The 24,170-nt window shown below is 44.6% G+C and overlaps 1 protein-coding gene across 1 annotated transcript in view; it reads left to right on the plus strand.

Moving 5' to 3' along the window:
* Nucleotides 1-18,989, plus strand: part of SVEP1 (sushi, von Willebrand factor type A, EGF and pentraxin domain containing 1) — a 134,382-nt gene extending 115,393 nt beyond the window's left edge. The window contains exons 47-50 of the mRNA XM_079959037.1: nucleotides 3,648-3,743; nucleotides 7,677-7,772; nucleotides 12,316-12,409; nucleotides 14,277-18,989. Of these exons, the coding sequence (XP_079815163.1) occupies nucleotides 3,648-3,743; nucleotides 7,677-7,772; nucleotides 12,316-12,409; nucleotides 14,277-14,307 (317 nt within the window). The 3' untranslated portion in view covers nucleotides 14,308-18,989. The remainder of the gene's footprint in view (nucleotides 1-3,647; nucleotides 3,744-7,676; nucleotides 7,773-12,315; nucleotides 12,410-14,276) is intronic.
* The last annotated feature ends 5,181 nt before the right edge of the window (nucleotides 18,990-24,170 follow it).

Here is a 24,170-nt window from a genome sequence, read left to right on the forward strand (position 1 = left end):
AACCAGGCAGAGGGCCTTCTCGGTAGTGGCGCCCGCCCTGTGGAACGCCCTCCCACTAGATGTCAAAGAGAACAACAACTACCAGACTTTTAGAAGACATCTGAAGGCAGCCCTGTTTAGGGAAGCTTTTAATGTGTGGCATTTTAGTGTATTTTTGGTCTCTGTGGAAGCCGCCCAGAGTGGCTGGGGAAACCCAGCCAGATGGGCGGGGTACAAATAATTTATTATTATTATTATTATTATTGTCCAGTGGATTCATGACAGTAAGACTCAGTGTGACTCGGAGTAACCTCAAGGGGAAAACCAATACAGTACTCAGCAGCTCACTCCCAGTTGTAGACCCCCCCCAAGAAAGTGCAAAACTCACAACAAAAATCATAGTATTCTTCATACTTAGTAGATCTGTATTATTATTTAAGTACCGTTAAGAGACAAAATGCTGTAACCCCCCTGCGACAGGTTTTCTGGGTATTGTGAGTGTGACACAGTGCTCAAATTCGTTCCACATTAGACGCTGTGCTTCACACGGGTTTGATAAGAGGGACTTGCCAATCAAAAGGTTGGCGGTTCGAATCCCCGCAATGGGGTGAGCTCTTGTTGCTCGGTCCCTGCTCCTGCCCACCTAGCAGTTCGAAAGCACTTCAAAGTGCAAGTAGATAAATAGGTACCACTCTGGCGGGAAGGTAAACGGCGTTTCCGTGCGCTGCTCTGGTTTGCCAGAAGCGGCTTAGTCATGCTGACCACATGACCCGGAAGCTGTACGCCGGCTCCCTCGGCCAATAAAGCGAGATGAGCGCCACAACCCCAGAGTCGTCCACGACTGGACCTAATGGTCAGGGGTCCCTTTACCTTTACTCAGACCACCATGTGGCCCAATATATTGTCAAATCAGTTTTAATTACTGCAATCTGATGATAGGGAGGAGATGATGGATGGGGTCCAGCCCCTACATATATTCTCCACTCTTGCCCTTCTTGGCTAATAAAAGCAAGCTGAAGAGGCAATTGACTGCGTGGGTCTAGGGGGTGATTTCATGCCTTGCCGCGAGAGGGGTGGTCATGCCATAAGCTTTGAAAGAGGCAGTGGTTCATCCCCTCAAGAGGAGATCTCTGGACCCAGAAATATCTGTCAATTACCAGTTGCTAATATCTCCTTCTTTGGTAAGGTGTTTGGGAAGGTCATGGCAGAACAGCTTCAGGTGTGCTTGGAAACAATCGGTCATCTAGTCCCATTGCAAATCCAGCTTCTGATCTGGGACCCAAACTGCCCTGGTCACCATAGTCCGTTGATCTTGGTTGGGAGAGAACTCAGAGGAGTGTGCCCCTGTTGATTCTCCAGGACTGCTTTCAGAATTTAGGAGCTGGGTGCACTGCTTTATAGTGGTTCTACTCTCAATCTCAGTTTCAGAAAGCAGCATTGGGTGACTTCTTCACCCCATGGGAGCTGTTCTGCAGGGTTCTGCAGGGATCATTCTTGTTGCCCGTGCTGTTTCGTATCTGTGTACAAAGTCACTGCAGGAGCAGCCATTGTGATTTAGAGTGAAGTGCCATCAATATGCTGTTGACACCCAGCTCTGTTCACCAATATCAAGGGAGGAAGTTCCTGCAGCCAGTAATTGGGTGGATATGGACCAATAGATTGAAACTGGACCCAGATGACAGAGGTTCACCTGGCTGGGTGGGTCCCAGGTCCAGAATATTTTATTTTATTTTATTATTAACCTACTGAAAAAGATTGAAGTAGGTCAAACATTGAATCCACTAGAGGGCAGCAGTGCATATGCATGTTCTTCTGTATAAATATTTAGCAAATGCAAGACCTACTTTTTCCTAACTGCGCCAAATATTTCTTCTATGTTATTTCAATAATCCTGAATTGAATTTACAGAAACTCTGTAAAAATAAGTCAATATTATCTCCAGTGAAGAAGACAATGTGGTGCTTTCCTGACGCTTTTAGACTCCCAGCATGGCTTAAGTCTAAGGATGACAAGAGTTGTAGTTCTGCAACATCTGGAATGCACCTGTTGGTGACAGCTGGGCAGAGTGTTGGACTAAGGCCTAGGATGTGGGAATGTTAAGGATAGTAGGAAAGGATATATTGAATAAGTATTATCCTACCTTCACTCACACTAGTGGATGGTATAGCATTGCAGATTCCCCTCAATATCGCAGGAAGCTAGTGTGCAGATTCGTTTGAATCTCTTTAGTTAAGCAATCCACTCTGGCTTGCCCAGATGGATTATTCCCGGTGTCCCCTTTTATCCCTCTTAAAAGAATAAAGACATAAGAGTAACAAGAAGTTTACTCACATTTCAGTTCAAGATTTGATCCCTGAAAGTCAGGCTTTGCTTAGTAGTTACCGTATTTTTTGCTCTATAAGACTCACTTTTTCCCTCCTAAAAAGTAAGGGGAAATGTGTGTGCGTCTTATGGAGCGAATGGAGGCTGCACAGCTATCACAGAAGCCAAAACAGCAAGAGGGTTTGCTGCTTTCACTGCACAGCGATCCCTCTTGCTGTTCTGGCTTCTGAGATTCAGAATATTTTTTTTCTTGTTTTCCTCCTCCAAAAACTAGGTGCGTCTTGTGGTCTGGTGTGTCTTATAGAGCAAAAAATACGGCACATAGCAATCTGTGAGTTCATCTCACATGGAGATTGAGCTCATGTGCTGCTGGCTGAGAGCCAGCAGACAGCAAAATTACATTAATAGATCAAAATGGCTGCAGGAGAGCAGCATGGCAGCAAAAGAGCAGCAAGCAAGCGAGAGCAGACAAGACTGAGAAAATGGCTGTGTGACTTGGCTCTTTTATGGAGCCAGCCAGAGCCAAGCCCATCTCCCAGATCACATGCAGGGGGAGGATGCTCCAGACCAGTGGAACAGGAAGTTACACTGACTGGATGTCGCCCTGCCTGTGCCCACTCTAGGAAAATAAGGAATGTTGTATTTGATTGTTCCAGTGGATGACATTCCACATAGGAGACCAAAGTATAAATCAACCACTCAGCCACGGAACCCGCTGGCTGACCTGGGACAGTCACCTTCTCTCTGGCAAGCCTACCTTACAGGGTTGTCAGGTTGATAAAATGGGGAAAGGAAAACAAACTGCGCCACCTTGAGCTCCTTGCAGGAAAGACGAGGTCTAACTGTAGGAAATAAAGAAAATATTATTCCCATGCTGCAGGTGGGGGCTCAGGCTGACAGGGTAACCTGACAAAATGAATTCAGTGGCTGAAGGCTACTAATTAAGGTGCTCATCCAGTATGCTGTACAGTGGTACCTCGGGTTATAGACACTTCAGGTTACAGACTCCGCTAACCCAGAAATAGTACCTCGAGTTAAGAACTTTGCTTCAGGATGAGAACAGAAATCGTGCTCCGGCGGCCCGGCAGCAACAGCAGGAGGCCCCATTAGCTAAAATGGTACCTCAAGTTAAGAACAGTTTCAGGTTAAGAACAGACCTCCAGAACAAATTAAGTTCTTAACCCAAGCTACCACTGTACCAGATAATCCTTGCAAGCAAGGAAATCTACTTTGCCTAGAAACCACCTACTGCCAAGAATGTTTGGAATGTGTCTGTTCTGTAGTGCATCCTCTGCTTTCACTTCACTGTCCCACATTCTCTAACCTGATGCCGCTCCCCTTTCCAGCTATTTGCCGGTTCCCGTGTCAGAATGGCGGCGTCTGTGAGAGACCAAATGTGTGTTCTTGCCCAGATGGATGGATGGGGCGTCTCTGTGAAGAGCGTACGTACCTTTATTACTTTTTTAAAAAAATCTGTGTGTGCTACCCACCTTAAGCACCTGAAATTACAGCCATACCTTGAAAGTCAAACAGCTTAGTTCCTGAACGTTTTGGCTCCCAAACGCTGCAAACCCGGAAGTGACTGTTCCGGTTTGGGAACTATTTTTGGAAGCCGAACGTCCGACGGGGCTTCCGTGGCTTCCGATTGGCTTCAGGAGCTTCCTGCAGCCAATCAGAAGCCACGATTTGGTTTTCGAATGTTTTGGAAGTCGAACGGACTTCCAGAACGGGTTCTGTTTTACTTCCAAGCTCGACTTCTTCTTTCTTTGGCGATCACTCGTAGCCGAGTAAGATTGTATTCCATAACCACAGTTTTAACAATGAGTCCGTAAATGACTGTGGAGGCCAATTCTGGATCCACACGTCCTTCCACAGTGGGGACATAGGTTTCCGGGCAGGAGTTGATCACGGTGAGGGTTCGCCAATCGTGCCTTCCTCGTAGCACATTTCTCCCTTGTGTCCTGAGTTCGAGTGTCTTCAAAGCCCATGACACCTTTGGAAAAGGCTGTTCTCCAATTGGAGCACTTGTTTCCCAATTGTTGGTGTATACTACATTTTTAAAGATTTGCCTTGAGAGAGTCTTTAAACCTCTTCTGTTGACCACCAGCATTACGCTTTCCATTTTTAAGTTCAGAATAGAGTAGTTGCTTTGGAAGACGATAATCATACGACTGTATGCATCCCAAGTTTCCATCCACATTACTGGCATTTTCAGTGCTTGTCAGAATCGGTCCAGAAATAGTGAAAAGTTAAATCTTCCACAGAGAAGTTTGGACTCCCTCACTATCCTGTATCACGATTGGTTCATGCCAATCATGCATCCCTCAGCGATGGTCATCTATCTGCAGCAAAACCCTAGAAATAACCAATCTCTGATGAAATACTGAAGCCACAGTCCTATCAGCATGCTTAGCTTGGAAATAACCCCCCTTTGAACCCTGTGGGACGTACGCCAAAGTAGATATTGCACTGGACTGCGCTATAATAGTAGCAAATCTAATAAAATGTAGTCACAAAAGTTCTTCCTTCTCCGCACCCGGCAAGTTCAGATTGTTTGAGAATTGCAGAGCAGTGGCGTAAATATTACAAGGAGCATCCAGTGCACATCATCTTTGTTTGCTAGCATTTTTGTAACCAGGTGAATGGATTATACAGAAAAGATAAAGAGAGTCTAAACAACTCCGAGTCCAAATTTGCACTTCAGAGAGCAAAAACCAAGCAGTTAAAAGAGAACCAGGTCAGGTGCATTTGGTGCTCCAGCTGCCAAAGCAAATGGAAATGGCACTGTCTTGTCGGAGCCCTTTCTTTTAAAAGGGTTCGTCCTACATTGTACGGGAAATGCAATGGGTGGTATTGTGCTAAGTTTTGCTCAGAGAAGATCCTCTGAAATTAATGAACATAACCAACTGGTTCTGCTAGCAGAAGCCCACATAAGGATTTCCACTAGTGCAATGCCCCCAGTGTCAGATTTACATATAAGCTAAACAAGCTGCAGCTTAGGGCCCCACTCTCTTGGGGGAGGGGCAAAAAAATTAAAGGAAAAAAACCTGTGGATGTACATTTCCAAAATATAAGATAAAAAACAAATAAAATAAAACCTACATACAGCAGCAGTGTTTTGTGTTGTGTAGGCTCCTATGATGTAAGTCATGGGCCCCGCCTGCTAGCCTGCTCCCTAAAATATCACTGGTTTGCTCATTTCTATATATAGGGTGCCTACATTCTGCATGGACTGGTGGCATGGCAACATGGGCAAATGGCTTTAGAGACCTGTTAGGTCCATAAATTGCCATATAGCATATATTCAACACAAAAAACTGTGACAAATTGTTGATGACAAAGGACAGCTGGATATATAAAGGGCCCCATTACGTTCAGTAGATTAGGGCCTCATCAAACCTAAATCCGGCCCTGAATGCCCCCCTCCCTTGCCTCTCTCCCCCATACCACCACAATGGTCTATGAGAGTCAGGAGAACACCTGGAACAGTGCAGGGGATGGGAGGAAGAGAGGAGATCTTTCCAACAAGCAAGAGGTAACGCTTGCACTGATGGAACATTTGCAAAAGCAAGCCGCCGAAATCCTCTGTAATTTAGGTTCATTCATTTCTATAGGTTTGCTGCCAACCTGTCTTTCCCCCCTGTACAGACAAATATATATGCCTTCATTCCCACTGTTTAAATTAACATATTTACATTTACAAAGCAATTATAAATATTGAGAAACTGTTTGGTGTTTGAAATCCAAACAAAGCAGGGAAATTTCTTCCAACTTGTATACTCTATGCTGATCACAAAACTTAACCTTTTCTAATGATAGTTTCTAAAGCAGTATTCTAGGTCTGCCTGCCCCCCCCCCTTTATGCTTGAACAGATCAGTCAGAGGTGGAGCAGACACACAGCTCTGGCCTTGCATTTGACATGTCGCCGCTTGTTTCCTTACCTTAGTGTCGACAGCAATGCTAAACCGAGACTCCCAACACTTAGGGACTGCTTTTGTGCTCTTGGTCATTGTGATCTGCCACCTCAATTCACTTTTCAACTCTCTTTTGTAAGGAAAGGAATGGACAGCTGTCTAGATCCATCAAAGTTCATGTTTTCTTTTCTTTTTTTCCCATTCGGCTTTGAATGGTAGTAACATCCTATGGGGGAGGCTTAAGAATGCCTTATCTAATGTCATCGCAGTTTGTAAAGGATCTAATGTCAAGGATGCTGCCAACCGCTGATATTTCATGTGCCTCTTAACTCAAAAAAAGAGTTAAAGGTTGCTGTTGAAAGTGCAGTTGGGAACTGTATAAAGACAATGTGATTTAACAGAGTAAGCTAGGGGAAAACGTTTGCAAAAACATATTTTTTAAAAACTTGGGCATTTTAAAAAAATTATTTTTGTTTTTATTTTGCTTTAAACTTTAACTTTAAACAAATACAGATAAATATAAACAACCAAAATTACAAAAGAAAAATCCTTGATGATAATAATAATGGAAAAGGCTTTAAAAAACCTATAAAAAATATCAAAGTACATGACATAGAACATAAGCCATTATGGGAAAGAAAAAAGAAAGAGGAAAGGAGAAGGAGAAGGAAGAAAAAAAAAGGGGGGGGGGATGAGCCAAAACACAAGAAGGCTCGTCTATTGTACGCTTCCGTCAAGGTCACAACAGATCATTACATAGAATCCCTCATCTTGGTATCAGGGAACATTTCCCTATGCGGTATCATTCTAAACATAACCAGGTCTTTATTGATGAACCCTTATCCCCTAGATAATTACTGTATTTTTCGCTCCATAAGGCGCACCAGACCATAAGGCGCAACTAGCTTTTAGAAGGGGAAATCAAGGGAGCAAATCCTATTTCCGCCCCCCCCCCCCCAGCCCCAAAGAGCAAAGAAGCCAAGACAGCGAGCGGGATCCATCCTCTTTAGCGGCGCGCAACCTCTCCAGCTGGGAGAGGCTGCGCGTGGCTATGGCAATACCCCCACCTCCTGCAAAAGCCCACAAGAGCCATGCACCCTTTAAGGAGTGCGCGGCTCCTGCAGGCTTTTCTACAAGGAGGGAGAAAGGACTGACTGGCCACGTCAGTCCCTTCTCCCTCCTGGGGAAAAGCCCGCAAGAGCTGCGCAGAGCTTGTGTGTGGCTCTTGGGAGCTTTTCCTTCCTGCCTCCCCCCCTGCATTCACTCCATAAGATGCACACACATTTCCCCTTACCTTTTAGGAGGGAAAAAGCGCATCTTATGGAGCGAAAAATACGGTATGTTTAAATAAGCTTGGGCATTTTAGTTCAATCATCCCACTTTATGAAAGTGGTTTTTCTGGTCCTAATATTGATGCATTTATTTTCTCTGGTACTCCCCCCCCCCCATCTTCTCTTTAGCAATCTGCATCCTGCATTGCCTGAATGGAGGTCGCTGTGTGGCTCCTTACCAGTGTGACTGCCAAGCAGGGTGGACCGGATCCCGTTGCCATCAGGGTAAACCTGTCTCACTTTGTGCCTCCCGCTATCTAACAGCAACATCTGTTATGCTGGTCTGTAATTGTTCCTGGGAAGCTTTGAGGGACAATGTCATAATCTTATCGTTGCACGCCACCCCAGTCTACTGAGACCTCAGGGGTTCCAGGCACCGAGGAGTCTGTGGTGCCTTTATGATATATGGCTTATTTACACACATATGCAACCTGAAGCTTTCAATGAAGGGGCTCATGGCAGCAGCACCCCAAAAGTCACCAGCTTATTCCACGATTGCAGCGTCAGCATCCATTCTCTGCAGTCTTCCTTGCTCTGAAAGCACATCCCAGCTTACCTTCTCTGCTTCCTGGTTACATCACTCCCTAAACTAAGCCCTCGTTATCTACAGGGGGTGGGGCTCCAATTATTTACATACCAACACCCTTTTCCTTGAATGCTTTGAACTTCTGGTGGTTCACCCCAGGCAGAGACATCTCAAAAGAAGTTTCATCGACACTTGTTGATTTGGCTAGGCTTGCCAAGTCCAAAACACCAACCCAGGAAATGTGCCTCGGCTAATTAGCTTTGACATACATGCTAATTATCGAGGCTTAGAATACATGCTATGCTTCCTTAGAATCTAAGCCTTGGATAGACCGACACATAAGCTTAATTAAACATATTACATTACGTTGTAAATAAGTGTTTTTCTTAACTGGTCTTGCAATGAGAGTTTTCCAGCAAGGATGTTTCCACAAACACTCATAGCAGTGTTAACGTTCACATAGACCATTTAGCTATAAAATCTACATACAATATTTCCCAGTTGTTGTTTTTTTAAAAAAGTGGGTGGAGCTATGGTCTCAACCACTGAGCCTCTTGGGCTTGCCGATCAGAAGGTCAGCGGTTCGAATCCCCGCAACGGGGTGAGCTGCTGTTGCTCTGCCTCAGCTCCTGCCAACCTAGCAGTTCGAAAGCACACCGGTGCAAGTAGATAAATAGGTACCGCTCTGGCGGGAAGGTAAACGGTGTTTCCGTGTGCTCTGGCTTCCAGACAGGATGTTAGTATTTCACGCCTCCGTTGCTGCAGATGAGATTGGTGTAAATCACATCTGCAGCAATGGAGGCATGAAATACTAACAGGAGTTTGGATTTGATATCCCGCTTTATCACTACCCTAAGGAGTCTCAAAGCGGCTAACAATCTCCTTTCCCTTCCTCCCCCCTTTGAGAGACTTCAAAGAAGTGTGACTAGCCCAAGGTCACCCAGCAGCTGCATGTGGAGGAGCGGGAAAGCGAACCCGGTTCACCAGATTACGAGTCCACCACTCTGAACCACTATACCACACTGGCTCCAGAAGTGGTTTAGTCATGCTGGCCACATGACCTGGAAAATCTGTCTGCGGACAAATGCCAGCTCCCTCGGCCTGAAGAGAGATGAGTGCCTCAACCCAATAATAATAATAATAATAATAATTTATTATTTGTACTCCGCCCATCTGACTGGGCCTCCCCAGCCACTCCTTGCAGCTTCCAACAAAGATTAAAAACGCATCAAAATGTCACACATTAAAAACTTCCCTGAACAGGGCTGCCTTCAGATGTCTTCTAAGTGTCAGGTAGTTGTTTATCTCTTTGACATCTGATAGGATGTCACATTTGATATAGTCACCTTTGACTGGACTTAACCGTCCAGGGATCCTTTACCTTAACTTTTTACCTCAGGTCAGTGTGGTCCAACTTTTCATACGAAGTGGGCTGCAAAAGTACCGTATTTTTTGCTCTATAAGACTCACTTTTTCCCTCCTAAAAAGTAAGGGGAAATGTGTGTGCGTCTTATGGAGCAAATGCAGGCTGCGCAGCTATCCCAGAAGCCAGAACATCAAGAGGGATTGCTGCTTTCACTGCGCAGCAATCCCTCTTGCTGTTCTGGCTTCTGAGATTCAGAATATTTTTTTTTTCTTGTTTTCCTCCTCCAAAAACTAGGTGCGTCTTATAGAGCAAAAAATACAGTACTTTGACACAGAACCCAGGGAGGGGCACACACTGCCTTGTGGGGGTGGTGGAATTTGAAGCACGCACCCCTCAGAGCCCTCGTGCTGCTTTCTACCCAAAGCTGGCTAAGTGAGGCACTGGGAACTCTAGGAAGGAGATGTGTGGGCCCTCTGGGTCCTAGAGCCCTCCTACCTCCTTCCCAAAACTGGGAAATCACTAACTAAGCTTTGGGAAGGAGGTAGGAGGATGTGAGGGTCCTATCAGAGCCCTCGCACCTCCTTCCCCAAACCGAGCACCTCGCTTACATGGCTTTGAGAAGGCAGCGTGAGGGCCGGTGGGGGCATCAAATGCCCCTGAGAGCCGCCTAAAATGCCTTGATAGCCACCCTTTGGACTCCACCCCTGGTTTAGGTGCACACTTGAAATAACTTTAAGCATACTTTTAAAATGTAAATGTGTGTGGCAAGCTCACGAGGGTCGCAGTTGAATGTATTTGCCTTCCGTTTCCAAACCTGTAATATTCAAGGCATCCATTATGTATTGTCTTGAGAGGATTGCGCCAATGTTTTTTTTAAAAAATAAACTCCTTAAATAGGACTTCCAGTTTGTCTTGGGTTGCAGCCCTATGAGGTGTAAGCCCCGAGGGAAAACAGTTGGACTTCTAAGTAAACAGCCATAGGATTGCACTCTCAGTTATTTGTTCCTATCAAACCTAGTCTTTGTGTCTCAGATTTAACAGAAAATGCTAGGGTTTTATCTCTCTGCCCATTTTCCGGGTAATTAAATAGCTAGCACAGTGAAACTACTATAGCTATCACATGGCTATTTGGGCACTATTCCTACTGAGTAAGATTAGTTCCTTAATTATTTGTCCCTTATAGTTCAGCTACAGGCTGTTCCTTTTAGTATAACAGCTTCCACAGAGATTCTGCCCCTTTTCCCACTTTACATCCATGTCCAGTTATCAACAAACAGAGAAGTCCTTATCAAATCATTGCATTTTTCAACTATTTGTTTTCTGTACCTTTCTCTCTTTTTTGGGTTTTTCTTTCCATTCCCTGTTTTCTGGGTTATAAGAACTGAGATGGATTCCGCGCATGCAGGTTAAGAGAATTGGTTTAAAATGTATGTTTCTGGAAACAAAAAACAACAAATGACTTTTGCTGTCATGATCCCTTCATGTCTGTCAATGGAAACAGGCACATAAAAAGGTAAAGGGACCCCTGACCATGAGGTCCAGTCGCGGTCGATTCTGGGGTTGCGGCGCTCATCTCACTTTACTGGCCAAGGGAGCCAGCGTACAGCTTCCGGGTCATGTGGCCAGCATGACTAAGCCACTTCTAGCAAACCAGAGCAGCGCACAGAAAAGCCATTTACCTTCCCGCTGGAGCGGTACCTATTTATCTACTTGCACTTTGACGTGCTTTCGAACTGCTTAGGTTGGCAGGAGCAGGGACCGAGCAACGGGAGCTCACCCCATCGCGGGGATTCGAACCGCCAACCTTCTGATTGGCAAGCCCTAGGCTCTGTGGTTTAGACCACAGTGCCACCCACGTCCCTCCCTTTAATCTGCACCCGTCACAAAAAGTTTGCGCCATAGAGAAATAAGCTCTATTTTGCATGTACAAATTCATCCTCAGTTGTAAGCGTATGTGTAAATATTTTCTGTTCTCAAGGAACGAAAATCGGATGACACTGCAAGGAGCTCTGATAGAAACCTCCCTGAAGTTTGTCGTGATTCATGCCTTCCTTTTCTGAAGAAAGGGTTTGGGGGAAACAGCGGGTGGGTGATTCCTTCTCTTTTTTTCAGCAGCCAAAAGAAGAAAAAGCCAATGCATATGAAAAAGCAAAGCAGTGCGGAGAAAGGCTGAGACCTATGGCAATGAAGGAAATGTACATATGGGAAGGAAGGCGTAGGAATAAAGAGGCAGAGCTATGAAGGGCAAACTGTCCGCTTCCACCAGCCACTGAAAGTTTCTCCCTAGACCTCCATTTGTTTTGCCTCCACATGAACAGAACAAAAACCCCTGAAGTTTTCAGAACTGATGTACAGAATCCTTCCATTTGTTTATTATTATTTTTAAAAGACAAACCTGCTTGCATTATCATGGCAAGCCATGCAGTTAAACTGGCTGAAAACTTGTTCAGTTGGAAACGGTTATGTGTAAGCAGTTACAGTGGTACCTCGGGTTAAGTACTTAATTTGTTCCGGAGGTCCGTTCTTAGCCTGAAACTGTTCTTAACCTGAAGCACCACTTTAGCTAATGATGCCTCCTGCTGTTGCCGAGCCGCCGGAGCACAATTTCTGTTCTCATCCTGAAGCAAAGTTCTTAACCCGAGATACTATTTCTGGGTTAACGGAGTCTGTAACCTGAAGCGTATGTAACCTGAGGTACCACTTTATACAGGCCACAATGTAAACTGGGACGGCTAGCCTGCGTCTCCCCCTCCCAGATGTTGTTGGGACTACAACACCCATCGTCCAGTGTGGCCCTTCAACATCTGGAAGGCCCATGGGTTAGCAACCCGTGATGCAAACAAATGCTAATGTGGATCTGTGGTCTTCTAATACAGCTGTCTGCCAGTCTCCATGCTTAAATGGTGGGAAATGCGTACGACCGGATCGGTGCCATTGCCCGTCACCTTGGACTGGACACGACTGCTCTAGGTATGTATGTAGTTTCCCCTGCGGCTTGATGGAGGTAGAAACTGTCTCTCATGTCTTGTTACGCTGCCATTTCTACAGGGATATACGCTCTGCATTTATCACTCCTGCTATACAAAAATCTCCACATGGGTCCGAACTTCAATGTCTAAAACTCCTGGTAGAGGACAAGGATCCAGAGATCACGCTAAGGGTGGCCAAATTCTGTGCGACTGCCATAAAACTTAGGGAATAAGCTGTACTACCAAAATGATTAAGGTTAATTTTAGGTTATATTTTAGTGATCAAGATTTAATATATATTTTTAACTGCAGCTATATCTGAATTGCCTCTGTCATACCCAATTGCAATTCAATGTATTCCTGTTGTGTTTTATGATTTTCCTGATATAGTAAGTGAGCCAGAACTGGTCTGTGACCGTAGTAATAAAATTCAATTCAATTCAATGTATGTAGTTTTGGTTTAAGAGTTTTGTCCCAAATTCTGGCCTCTCTGTGCACACAACCACTTACAACAGGTCTGGAGAAGGTAGAATCATGTGTTGTTGTTTAGTCATTTAGTCATGTCCGACTCTTCGTGACCCCATGGACCAAAGCATCCTAGAATTGTTGAGTTGGAAGGAACCCCATGGGTCATTGATTCCAAGCCCCTGCAATGCAGGAATCTCACCTAAAGCACCCAGGACAGATGGCCATTCAACCTCTGCTTGGAAACCTCCAAGGAAGCAGAGTCCACAACCTCCCAAGGAGGCTGAATGCGGCCCCCTGGACCTCTTTCTTTGACCCTTGGAGCTCCTCCCCAGCCTCACTTCCAGGCCCAACACCTTGCTCACCCTATTTTGCACTGGCTCCCAATTAGTTTCCGCGCCCAATTCAAAGGGCTGGTTTTGACCTATAAAGCCTTAAACGGCTCAGGACTGCAATACCTCAAGGACCGCCTCTTTCCATATGAACCTAGCCGGTCCCTGAGATCATCTTCCGAGGCGCTCCTTCGTGTGCCTCCTCCTTGAGAGGTCCAAAGGGTGGCAACACGAGAACGGGGCCTTCTCTGCAGTGGCTCCCCATTTTGTGGAATGCTATCCCCAGGGAAGTTCTCCTGATGCCTTCATTACACACCTTTAGGCGGTAGGCAAAAATGTTCCTTTTTAACCAGGCCTTTGGTTGATCTGTTTGACATCCTATACCCTTTTCAAATGTGGCTCTTTTTGGGGGGTGGGGCTTTATTGGGTAGTTTTTATTCTGATTATATATGTTGTGATTTTTTCTGTGAACCGCCCTGAGACCTCCAGGTGTTGGGCGGTATATAAACTATAATAATAATAATAATAATAATAATAATAATAATAATAATAATAACAACAACAACAACAACAACAACAACAACAACAACAACAACAACACAGTGGTGCCTCGCAAGACGAAATTAATCCGTTCCGTGAGGCTCTTCGTATAGCAGTTTTTTCGTCCTGCGAAGCAAGCCCATTGACAGCTTAGCGGATTAGTGCTATTAGCGGTTTAGCGGCTTTTAGCGATCAGCTGTTAAGCGGCTTATCAGCGGATCAGCTGATAAGCGGCTTAGCGGCTTAGGAAAAGGGGGGGAAAGGGGGGAAAAACCCGCAGGAACTCGCAAGACATTTTCGTCTTGTGAAGCAAGCCCATAGGGAAATTCGTTTTGCGAAGCGCCTCCAAAACGGAAAACCCTTTCGTCTAGCAGGTTTTCCGTCTTGCGAGGCGTTCGTCTTGCCGGGCACCACTGTAATCAGGGCAGACGTCTTCCTGATGCAGCACACCCTGCTTTGTCCTTGTGTGTAATGATCTGTAGTGAATAATTAACCTGTTTTCCCCCTCTTGTTCCATGTGTGCTAATCTAGGAAAAGGAAATCTGGATTCCACCACTTTTAACATGAACTCTGGACATTCCAGGACTGATCCAGTACACCCTGGTATTTTACAGGCATTGTAAAATCGAACCCAGTGCAGGGTTTGTTTGTTTTTTTAAACAACGGCAACGTGTTTGAGTTTTTTTAATGTTCTTTTTAAATTTTGTATGATGTTTTCTTAATACTTTTTATATTTTGAAAAGAACCACCTTTTTCACATGCAGAAGTGTTATCGTATATGCTGCTGTCAGTACACACAAATGTACAAACAATGTTGTCGACTGAGAGTATTTTTTAATTATTGTTGCAAATCCTTGAGCATAAGTTGTGCCCTGTCATCCTCTGGTTCACACACACACAAACCTGCCCGTCCCACCAATTTTCGAAAGCAGTTTTTCATGTGGCATGGAAACCCTACTGTTTGAAGGAGACAAATTCATCTCTCCCCACTTCCCGCAACAGAGAAAGAATTGTGCGATTCTCTCAGACCTGACCATCACAATAATAAGTAGAAGGCACACCCCCCCCCCTCGATTAGCTCTGGTGTGAAGCAACACACAATCACTGGAGCCAAGCGAGGATTCCCAGGTAAGATCCTCCCTCTATTGTGTGGGCAGGTAATCCCTCCCCTACCTGGCCTGGTCTCCTTGGCAACGCTTCCCCCAGGTGGGATTGGACAACTGACTGAGGTAGGCGGAGATCTCCAGGTATCCCACCTGAGGGAAGGCAAAGCCAAGCCTATGCTGTTGGAGCTGCTCCAGATCTAGGGGCTGCACGCGTCCACGCAAAGGGCGCCCCCCATTTTAGGTGGGGAGCGGTCATTACTGTAGATTTATGGCTTACATATTTAAAACACACACACGTGTTGTGGTGGTGCTTGGTTGCCATTTAATTCAGAATTAAATAAACAAAACACTAGTTGCTGTTTTCGTAAAAGAGATGGAAATTAGGCTTCTTATTTGACTGCCACTGACATCATTTGTTTGCTGTCCTTCCTTCCTTTTTAAATATATATATTCATTTTCCATTTTCGTTCATTACATGCATCTCAAATTCTTAATGTTTACTACATATTCCTCCCTCCCTCCCCTCCAAGACTTCCCCCAACTTGCGTTTCTGGTTTGTTTCTATTTTCACCCGCTTTGCTATCTCTCAACCGAAAAAGTTATTAATAACATAACATCAAACTTTAAAAACATAAAAATTAAATACATCATCTTATTTCACTATCTTCCAAACATTTTCTGATGCTAATAATGTGGATGTTTATTTGCCGTCCTTCCTTCCTGAGTGAGGCCGTTACAACTAGTGATCCTGAGCAATACAAAGGTCACAGTCCTGTAACTTTCATCACCAGAGATCTCAAACTACAATGATTCAGCCACTGCTAAAATTAAAAGATGTTCAGAAACAAAGGGAGAAGGACGATGTTTGGACCCAGTGCTAATTCTGCTGTATTTCATGTATGAATTTACTACTTTCCAGCCTGAGTGTTTTCCATAGAACAACAGGTGCTTCTTCCACACTTCCTACTCTCTACAAAAAATGACACTATTTGCCGCTTAATTAGACACTATTTGCTTGCTTAATGGTCACTCCTTGATCACTGAATTCTGGTTCTACCCCTGCCCTGTGGCACCTTATTTTTGGCTTCAAAGAGTATTGCAGCTTGCTCCTTAGAGGTGTAAATGGGCTTAGCTTTGCTAGATTGTCTTCTGCCACGGAGTACACTGTGACACAGAGTAATGTGACTGGTGAGCGCATCTTTTCCCCACACTTTGCCGCTTCCATATTGCATTGCTTGCAATACATGTGATTAGGACTCAAAGACTCGCAGCAAAACAATACAAGTTATCTTTTTATTATGAGTGTATTGCAGTTGCCCATAAGCTCCAGACTTAAGCTTGTGGTGGCGGATTTTTTGGAAAAGTGTGGATGGAATCAACGGCTGCGTCCATCGCGAGTTTTCAGGAGGCTCGTAGTACGTTTGCATTTAATCTATGTTTAAACAAAATGATCGGAGACTGAATCTGCCCTGTAGGCTTCTGTTTTTAAAAAAACAAAACATGGTAGTGCACTGCAAATGTTACACACTTGTTGTTATTTAGTCGTTTAGTCGTGTCCGACTCTTCGTGACCCCATGGACCAGAGCACACCAGGCACTCCTGTCTTCCACTGCCTCCCGCAGTTTGGTCAAACCCATGTTCGTAGCTTCGAGAACACTATCCAACCATCTCGTCCTCTGTCGTCCCCTTCTCCTTGTGCCCTCCATCTTTCCCAACATCAGGGTCTTTTCCAGGGAGTCTTCTCTTCTCATGAGGTGGCCAAAGTATTGGAGCCTCAGCTTCAGGATCTGTCCTTCCAGTGAGCACTCAGGGCTGATTTCCTTCAGAATGGAGAGGTTTGATCTTCTTGCAGTCCATGGGACTCTCAAGAGTCTCCTCCAGCACCATAATTCAAAAGCATCAATTCTTCGGCGATCAGCCTTCTTTATAGTCCAGCTTTCAGTTCCATACATCACTACTTGTAAAACCATAGCTTTTACTATACGGACCTTTGTTGGCAAGGTGATGTTGGTACTTTTTAAGATGCTGTCTAGGTTTGTCATTGCTTTTCTCCCAAGAAGCAGGCGTCTTTTAATTTCATGGCTGCTGTCACCATCTGCAGTGATCATGGAGCCCAAGAAAGTAAAATCTCACTGCCTCCATTTCTTCCCCTTCTATTTGCCAGGAGGTGATGGGACCAGTGGCCATGATCTTTGTTTTTTTGATGTTGAGCTTCAGACCGTATTTTGCACTCTCCTCTTTCACCCTCATTAAAACGTTCTTTAATTCTTCCTCACTTTCTGGGCATAGGAGCCAACCCCTAGGGGCCGAGGTCCCTTCGGCCCCCCTCAATAAAATATCTGAGGGGGCCAGGTCCCCACACACACACAAGTTGATGGGCATTGCCATTCAAATGGTATGTGTCACATATTGTGATCAATAATGTGGGGTGAGGTTTTCCTGCTCCCCCTCCCAATATTTTATTCAAGTTAGCATCCCTGAAACAGGGAGTGAGATTACTTCCCATCTGTAACGTACTTGAAATATCAGTTCTGTGCCACCCACTTAAGCATTTGTGTTGTGGATAGACAACAATGACTGTTAGCTGGGAAAATATCTCTGTACTTGGGAGTTAAACATCAACTTTCAGCTGACAGTGGAAGACCACTGACTAGGGCCCTGGTTTGAAAGCAGCCCATGTGTCTGATAGCAGTCAGATTCATTCCAAAAGGGTAGGAAATAATTGTTAATCTTGTATAACCTCACTGTTACGGCCCTTTCTGAGCACCGGGCGCTCCCTTTCTGGTGCATGTGCACAACTACAAGAATTTTATTTTTAGGTTTTTGCAGGGGCTTGGAGATACTAAGAGCAAACAGGATAGAAAGACAAAACATATAGCCCTTTTACCAAGAACCTTTAAAAATTAAGAGGAGGATGAGTCAAAATAATGAAAATGCATTTTCCAGTAAATACATGGTCACCGCTGTCTAGTTTTGTTTTGTTTTTTTAGATCATTTTTATTAAGTTTTCCATTTTAACAATCCAATCAAATCACATTAAGTATTCCAAATTATACATATACATATCAAATAATCCAAATATTCTGCCGAATTATAAATTTTTTATTGGGACTTCCCATGCTTCAAATTCGGGGGGGGCTCTGGTCATCTCATATCTCTACTGATTTTGATACTCATTTCTAATAGTTCCTTTAAATCTTCCTGTTGTTAACCTACCCGTGTCTAGTTTTGAGCAGAAAGTGTAATGAAGAATCAGCCCTGGGAGAGCAACTGTGTATAACACTGACTAAACTAATAATATATTGTCCTGCAATTCCACTGACATTCTTTTTTCACAGCCTTCCCCCCCTTCATTATCTGCTCCTGTCATTGCAATAGCAAGCAGCAATCTCCACAACATAATGCACATGTGCTGGAACACAGCATACATACACTAATGATTAGCTTATCTTCACACAAAGACTTTTAAGAGGACTTGCTGTTCTACAAGATTTACAGAGCGATACATGCGCAGACCAAACCCTATGCATGATTACTCAGAAGTAAGTCTTGCTGAGTTCAGTGACGAGTAACTCCCAAGTCAGAGTATATTTCCACCTTAGAAACCTTCATTGAGTAGGTACGAAAGGGAATTAAAACTCAGCTGCCATTGCCTTCCTCAAATCATTGTAAAATTGCCCCGTTTTCCTCTGTGTTCAAGCATTCTGTGTATTATTTTATCCTGGTGGCATTCTGAATCATACCTTTCCCTGAAAAAAGCCCGTATTTTGAACCACACTTTTGATCTGTCGGGGAGGGATCATAAAGCCAACCAACCTGTTTTCAGTTCTAGCTGTTCGTACATTTTGCTGTTTATATGGTGAGCAGGCAGAGAGTTCGAAACCTAACGACCCAGAGACAACCCTCAAGAACAGCACGGCTGCTGCGATGCAGTTCCTAGAGGAAACAATAAAAGGCTGGATTGGTGAATTTCAATCTCTTTTTACTATATGAAATCCTCAGAGGAATTAACCTGTTGTTGTTTTTTTAAAAAAATTAATTCAAATAATGTATTGTCATTTATGTCACTGCTTGTCATGTGTTTGAACAATTTCTGTGTGATGCACTTTACATTGTAAATAAAGTTGCACCCCATTTATTACCTGGACTGTTCATTGTTGACACCAATCAAAGGGGGGCTCTTTCTTAGCTCCACCTGGCCTAATGTAAGGGACTGGACACGGTGGAACCTTCCTGAACCTTCCCGAGACAAGGAGGGCAGTATAGATTTATAATGGTGGTATGCAGAAAGTCATGTTGTTGTTGTTTAGTTGTTTAGTTGTGTCTGACTCTTCGTGACCCCATGGACCAGAGCACACCAGGCACTTCTGTCTTCCACTGCCTCCCACAGTTTGGTCAAACTCATGCTGGTAGCTTCGCGAACACTATCCAACCATCTCATCCTCTGTCGTCCCCTTCTCCTTGTGCCCGCCATCTTTCCCAACATCATGGTCTTTTCCAGGGAGTCTTCTCTTCTCATGAGGTGGCCAAAGTACTGGAGCCTCAGCTTCACGATCTGTCCTTCCAGTGAGCACTCAGGGCTGATTTCCTTAAGAATGGAGAGGTTTGATCTTCTTGCAGTCCATGGGACTCTCAAGAGTCTCCTCCAGCACCATAATTCAAAAGCATCAATTCTTCGGTGATCAGCCTTCTTTATGGTCCAGCTCTCACTTCCATACATCACTACTGGGAAAACCATAGCTTTTACTATAGGGACCTTTGTTGGCAATTCCCTAAAACATTTGCACTCCCTAGACCTATTGAATGCACACATAATATCAATCACATGGAAACCTTGATGAGTGTATATGACAAGTGACTCATGGCCACATGTTAGGGCCTGGCAGTGAGAAGGGATGAAATAATTACAGCATTGTATGTTGTGGGTTTGGCTGAACAGCTTGCTGTTTTCCAACACAGCTATGCCGGCTTGTGGTTGATCTGCAGTCTGGTTTCAGTACTTCAGCCTCCATACCGACACCAACAGTGTGATACAGAAACTCATGATGCACTGCAGGTGGAAGAAAATGCTTGCCCAAATCCACAACGTCGCCTCAAAGTCTTTGCTCATCAGAACTGGTTTAAGAGGATTAATGCCATCAGAGGGAATTCAAGCTCTGAGCCACCCCAGCAGTTAATTGCAGGAATCATTAAACAGTGTGTAATGTTTATTCTCCATAACACATGCCTATAGCCTTTTCAGGGCATAGAAAGGCTGGTGGCCACACCTAGTGATGCTTCTCTTTCAGATGCTGCCAGAACCTTAATGAGATCATTAAAGAGTGTTACTGAGCCTGATACAAACTCAGGGGGTGGGTTGCAATTCTCTTTGGCGGAATGTGGGGAGGAATGGAGAAGGCCAGCTCAACAACAAATGTCCACAAATGAGCTAGGAAGAACACCTCTTTCATTTTACCCAGACCCTCAGCGTGGAGAGAGAACAAAATGGAGCAGCCTCAATGATGACTGCTTTGGGAAGGCAGATGCCATAAATGTAGGCCTGGAAACCTGCAGAAGAGAAAGGAACTTCAGGCATTGCAATAGGGCAGGGAGGAAAATGGTTGTATGGTACCATTTACAGCACAATCCTATGCAAATTCAGTTAGCAGTAAGGCCCAGTGTGATATACCTGAAGGAGCGTCTCCACCCCCATCGTTCAGCCCGGACACTGAGGTCTAGCTCTGAGGGCCTTCTGGCGGGTCCCTCCCTGTGAGAAGTGAGGTTACAGGGAACCAGGCAGAGGGCCTTCTCCGTGGTGGCCCTCCCATCAGGTATCAAGGAAATAAACAACTATCTGACTTTTAGAAGGCATCTGAAGGCAGCCCTGTACAGGGAAGTTTTTAATGTTTGATGTTTGATCATGTTTTTAATATTTTGTTGGGAGTTGCCCATAGTGGCTGGAGAAACCCAGGCAGATGGGCGGGGTATAAATAATACATTGCTGTTGTCCATAGGATTATACTCTCAGTCCCCGTTTTACTTGATCTTGGGGGGGGCAGCTGCCCCCCTGACACCCCCCCCCCAGGTATGCCCATGCAGGCATTGATATTAGCACACTGATGTGCACACTCATTTTCACTTTGCTCAGCCCAACGCAGGAAAAAAGTCACTCCTCTTGGCTCACCCACAGGCTCGCGCATCTCAGCAACCGGGACGAAACTGCCAGATTTAAGCAAAAGGAGGAGGGGAAAGTCACACAGCAACTCCAGAGTTGTTCATGGTGGAATCCCAACGCCATGGCTTTTCAAAGGGTCCGACCCTTATTCTGAAACCACCTTCCCACAGAATTAGTTACAGGTAGGTAGCCGTGTTGGTCTGCCGTAGTCGAAACAAAATAAACAAATTCCTTCCAGTAGCACCTTAGAGACCAACTAAGTTTGTTATTGGTATGAGCTTTCGTGTATCTGAAGAAGTGTGCATGCACACAAAAGCTCATACCAATAACAAACTTAGTTGGTCTCTAAGGTGCTACTGGAAGGAATTTGTTTATTTTGTTCTCACAGAATGTAAGCTTATCAACACAGCACAAAGCAGGTCAGTGTCTGCACAAAGCCTTCTCTGACTTGAGCTAAGCGTTCTGGAAGTAAAGTTCTCTTGCACCGATAAACCAATATTAAAATTGGCTGTGTTGCTAGAGGCAGCTCTGACAGACGGTTTGTTTGATTGTTTGTTTTAAAGCTTCTTAATCTGCCGTGTTACAGTCTCTTACATCAACCGGCAGGTTTCACTCTGATAGCTGAGAAGTGTCCTGTTATGGGGAGGTATGAGATTCCCGCATTCGCGGACTCAAATTACCAGGGAATCCAACACCAGGCAAAGCTGTCGCTCTTCCCTTGTGGCAACTGGAGCAGAGGACTGGCCCTCCCTGAGTTGGTATACCTGTGACAGGTGACACTACCTCAGACTGCAGGTGGGGGCTCACAAAGGTGAATACCAAAAACAAACAGAACACACTTTCCGCCTTGAAACTTACACGCTGCATTTATTCGCCTTAATAGTCTATCTAGAGATGGTTTTACTTTGTCTTATTTTAATGGAGGCACATTGAATCGTTTGAGTCCACACCCTGAAGGGGTATAACCCTGACACAGGTTTGCCACCTCCCTGAGCATCCCACCCCTAGCATAGAATTGCAGCCCAAGAAGGCAGTTGTTTGATCTTAGGCAAATGCTTAGTCCTGGGCTGCGAATCAGGCTGCAAAATGACAACAGTCCCAAGAGAGAGCATTTGTGAAAGCGTCAAGAGCAGCGCTGTTATTTATGGATGCCACTACCGCGGCCCATGTTTTGTTAGCTCAGAAACAGAAAACAAACGAGGTCCCAATTAAAGAAGAATGGCAACTTAAACTGATAGAATATGGGCAGCTTGCGGACCTAACACATAGAAAAAGGGAACAAGAAGAACATACGTGTAAGATAAATCGAACAGTGTAAATAAGCTTTGATGGATGTAACAATGGAATACTGAATGGTTTAGTTCATAGGTAGGCAACCTGAAGCCCGGGGGCCGGATCCGGCCCAATCGCCTTCTAAATCCAGCCCACGGACGATCTGGGTATCAGCGTGTTTTTACATGAGTAGAACGTGTCCTTCTATTTAAAATGCATTTTTGGGTTGTTTGTGAGGCCTGCCTCGTATTTTTACATGAGTAGAATGTGTGCTTTTATTTAAAATGCATCTCTGGGTTATTTGTGGGGCATAGAAATTCATTCTTTTCTCTTTTTTTCAAAATATAGTCTGGCCCCCCACAAGGTCTGAGGGACAGTAGACCGGCCCCCTGCTGAAAAAGTTTGCTGACCCCTGAATGAACTATTATTTTGTGAAGCACCCTGGGATCTATGGGTATAGGGCAATATACAAATTTAATAAATAAGAATAAATACGAATAATCCATGTCCTTCTTTCAGCAAATAAAGCCTGCAAGGCATATTATTATTATTATTTATTGAATTGATATACCGCCCAATACCCAGGGGTCTCAGCGCGTTTCACAGAATAAAACCAAGATATAAAACCACAAAATACATAATAAGAATAAAAACAACAACCCAATAGCCCCCCCCCAAAAAAAACCCCACATTTTAAAAGGGCATCGGATTAACCACATCAACCAAAGGCCTGGTTAAAAAGAAACGTTTTTGCCGGGCGGCTAAAATGAAGACGCCAGGCGAATACCAACACACAGCAAAGCCAAAACAAAGAAAACAACTGTGAAACTTTTACTACCCCTTAACTAAACATAGAACTTTTTTTTTTAAAAAAAAATGAGTCATTAAAGCAATGGTATCCAGTCAGTTAGCATTCCTTCTTTACCTGTACTGGGTGTTGCCGAACAGGGAATTTCTGCAGATGAAGCTTTTCTCATTCTTGCACAATAAGAAACCTCACCAATCATCCCACTTCTATGCTGTTAGGAAAGCGACAGGCATTTGCCCTCCTTTCCAGGGGGGTTATCTAAGCTCACCTGCAGCTCAAGGCACAGGAGTGGGCTCTTCCTTCTGTGCCTTTTTTTGGTGGGAACTGTCCACAAGGGTTTGCAGAGTCAGTCCCGGGGCATTTTTCTGCTGGAGGCAAATGAAGAAGAAGAAGAGTTTGGATTTGATATCTCGCCTTTCACTCCCCTTCAGGAGTCTCAAAGCGGCTAACATTCTCCTTTCTCTTCCTCCCCCACAACAAACACTCTGAGGTGAGTGGGGCTGAGAGACTTCAGAGAAGTGTGACTGGCCCAAGGTCACCCAGCAGCTGCATGTGGAGGAGCGGAGACGCGAACCCGGTTCCCCAGATTATGAGACTACCGCTCTTAATCACTACACCACACTGGCTCTTGCCACAATGGCAAAATGGAAGGTATGCACTCTCTCATTGCATGCACAGAATCTAGCCAGACTGGCAACTTAATCTGACCTCAGTATCTGCAGCAGGAAAGAACCCACCTAGGCACTTGAAGGCAGCAAGCAGGAGAGTCAGAAGTTGTGACCCAGAGCTGGGCTGAAGGTTGAGGGGTACATGTGCAAGATTGACTGCTGCCAACAGAGTGTAGCTTAAAATCTTTATAAGAATATGAATTTCACACATCCAAAGGTCATTTGCAGGTTTATTTCACTTTCCCAAAAAATCCAGTTTGCCCATATGCAATTAACAGAACGGTTATGAACCGGGAATAAAATAGTTCGATCGAATCCATGGGGGCTATTTTGATTTCTTATTTAAAGTACTAAACAAGTGTGGAAGCCATCGCTAAATGTATGAAATGTGTTCGTTTTGTTCAGTTATAATGATTT

Source organism: Podarcis cretensis (assembly GCF_951804945.1).
Source record: "Podarcis cretensis genome assembly, chromosome: 17".
In the NCBI taxonomy this organism is placed as follows: Eukaryota; Metazoa; Chordata; class Lepidosauria; order Squamata; family Lacertidae; genus Podarcis; species Podarcis cretensis.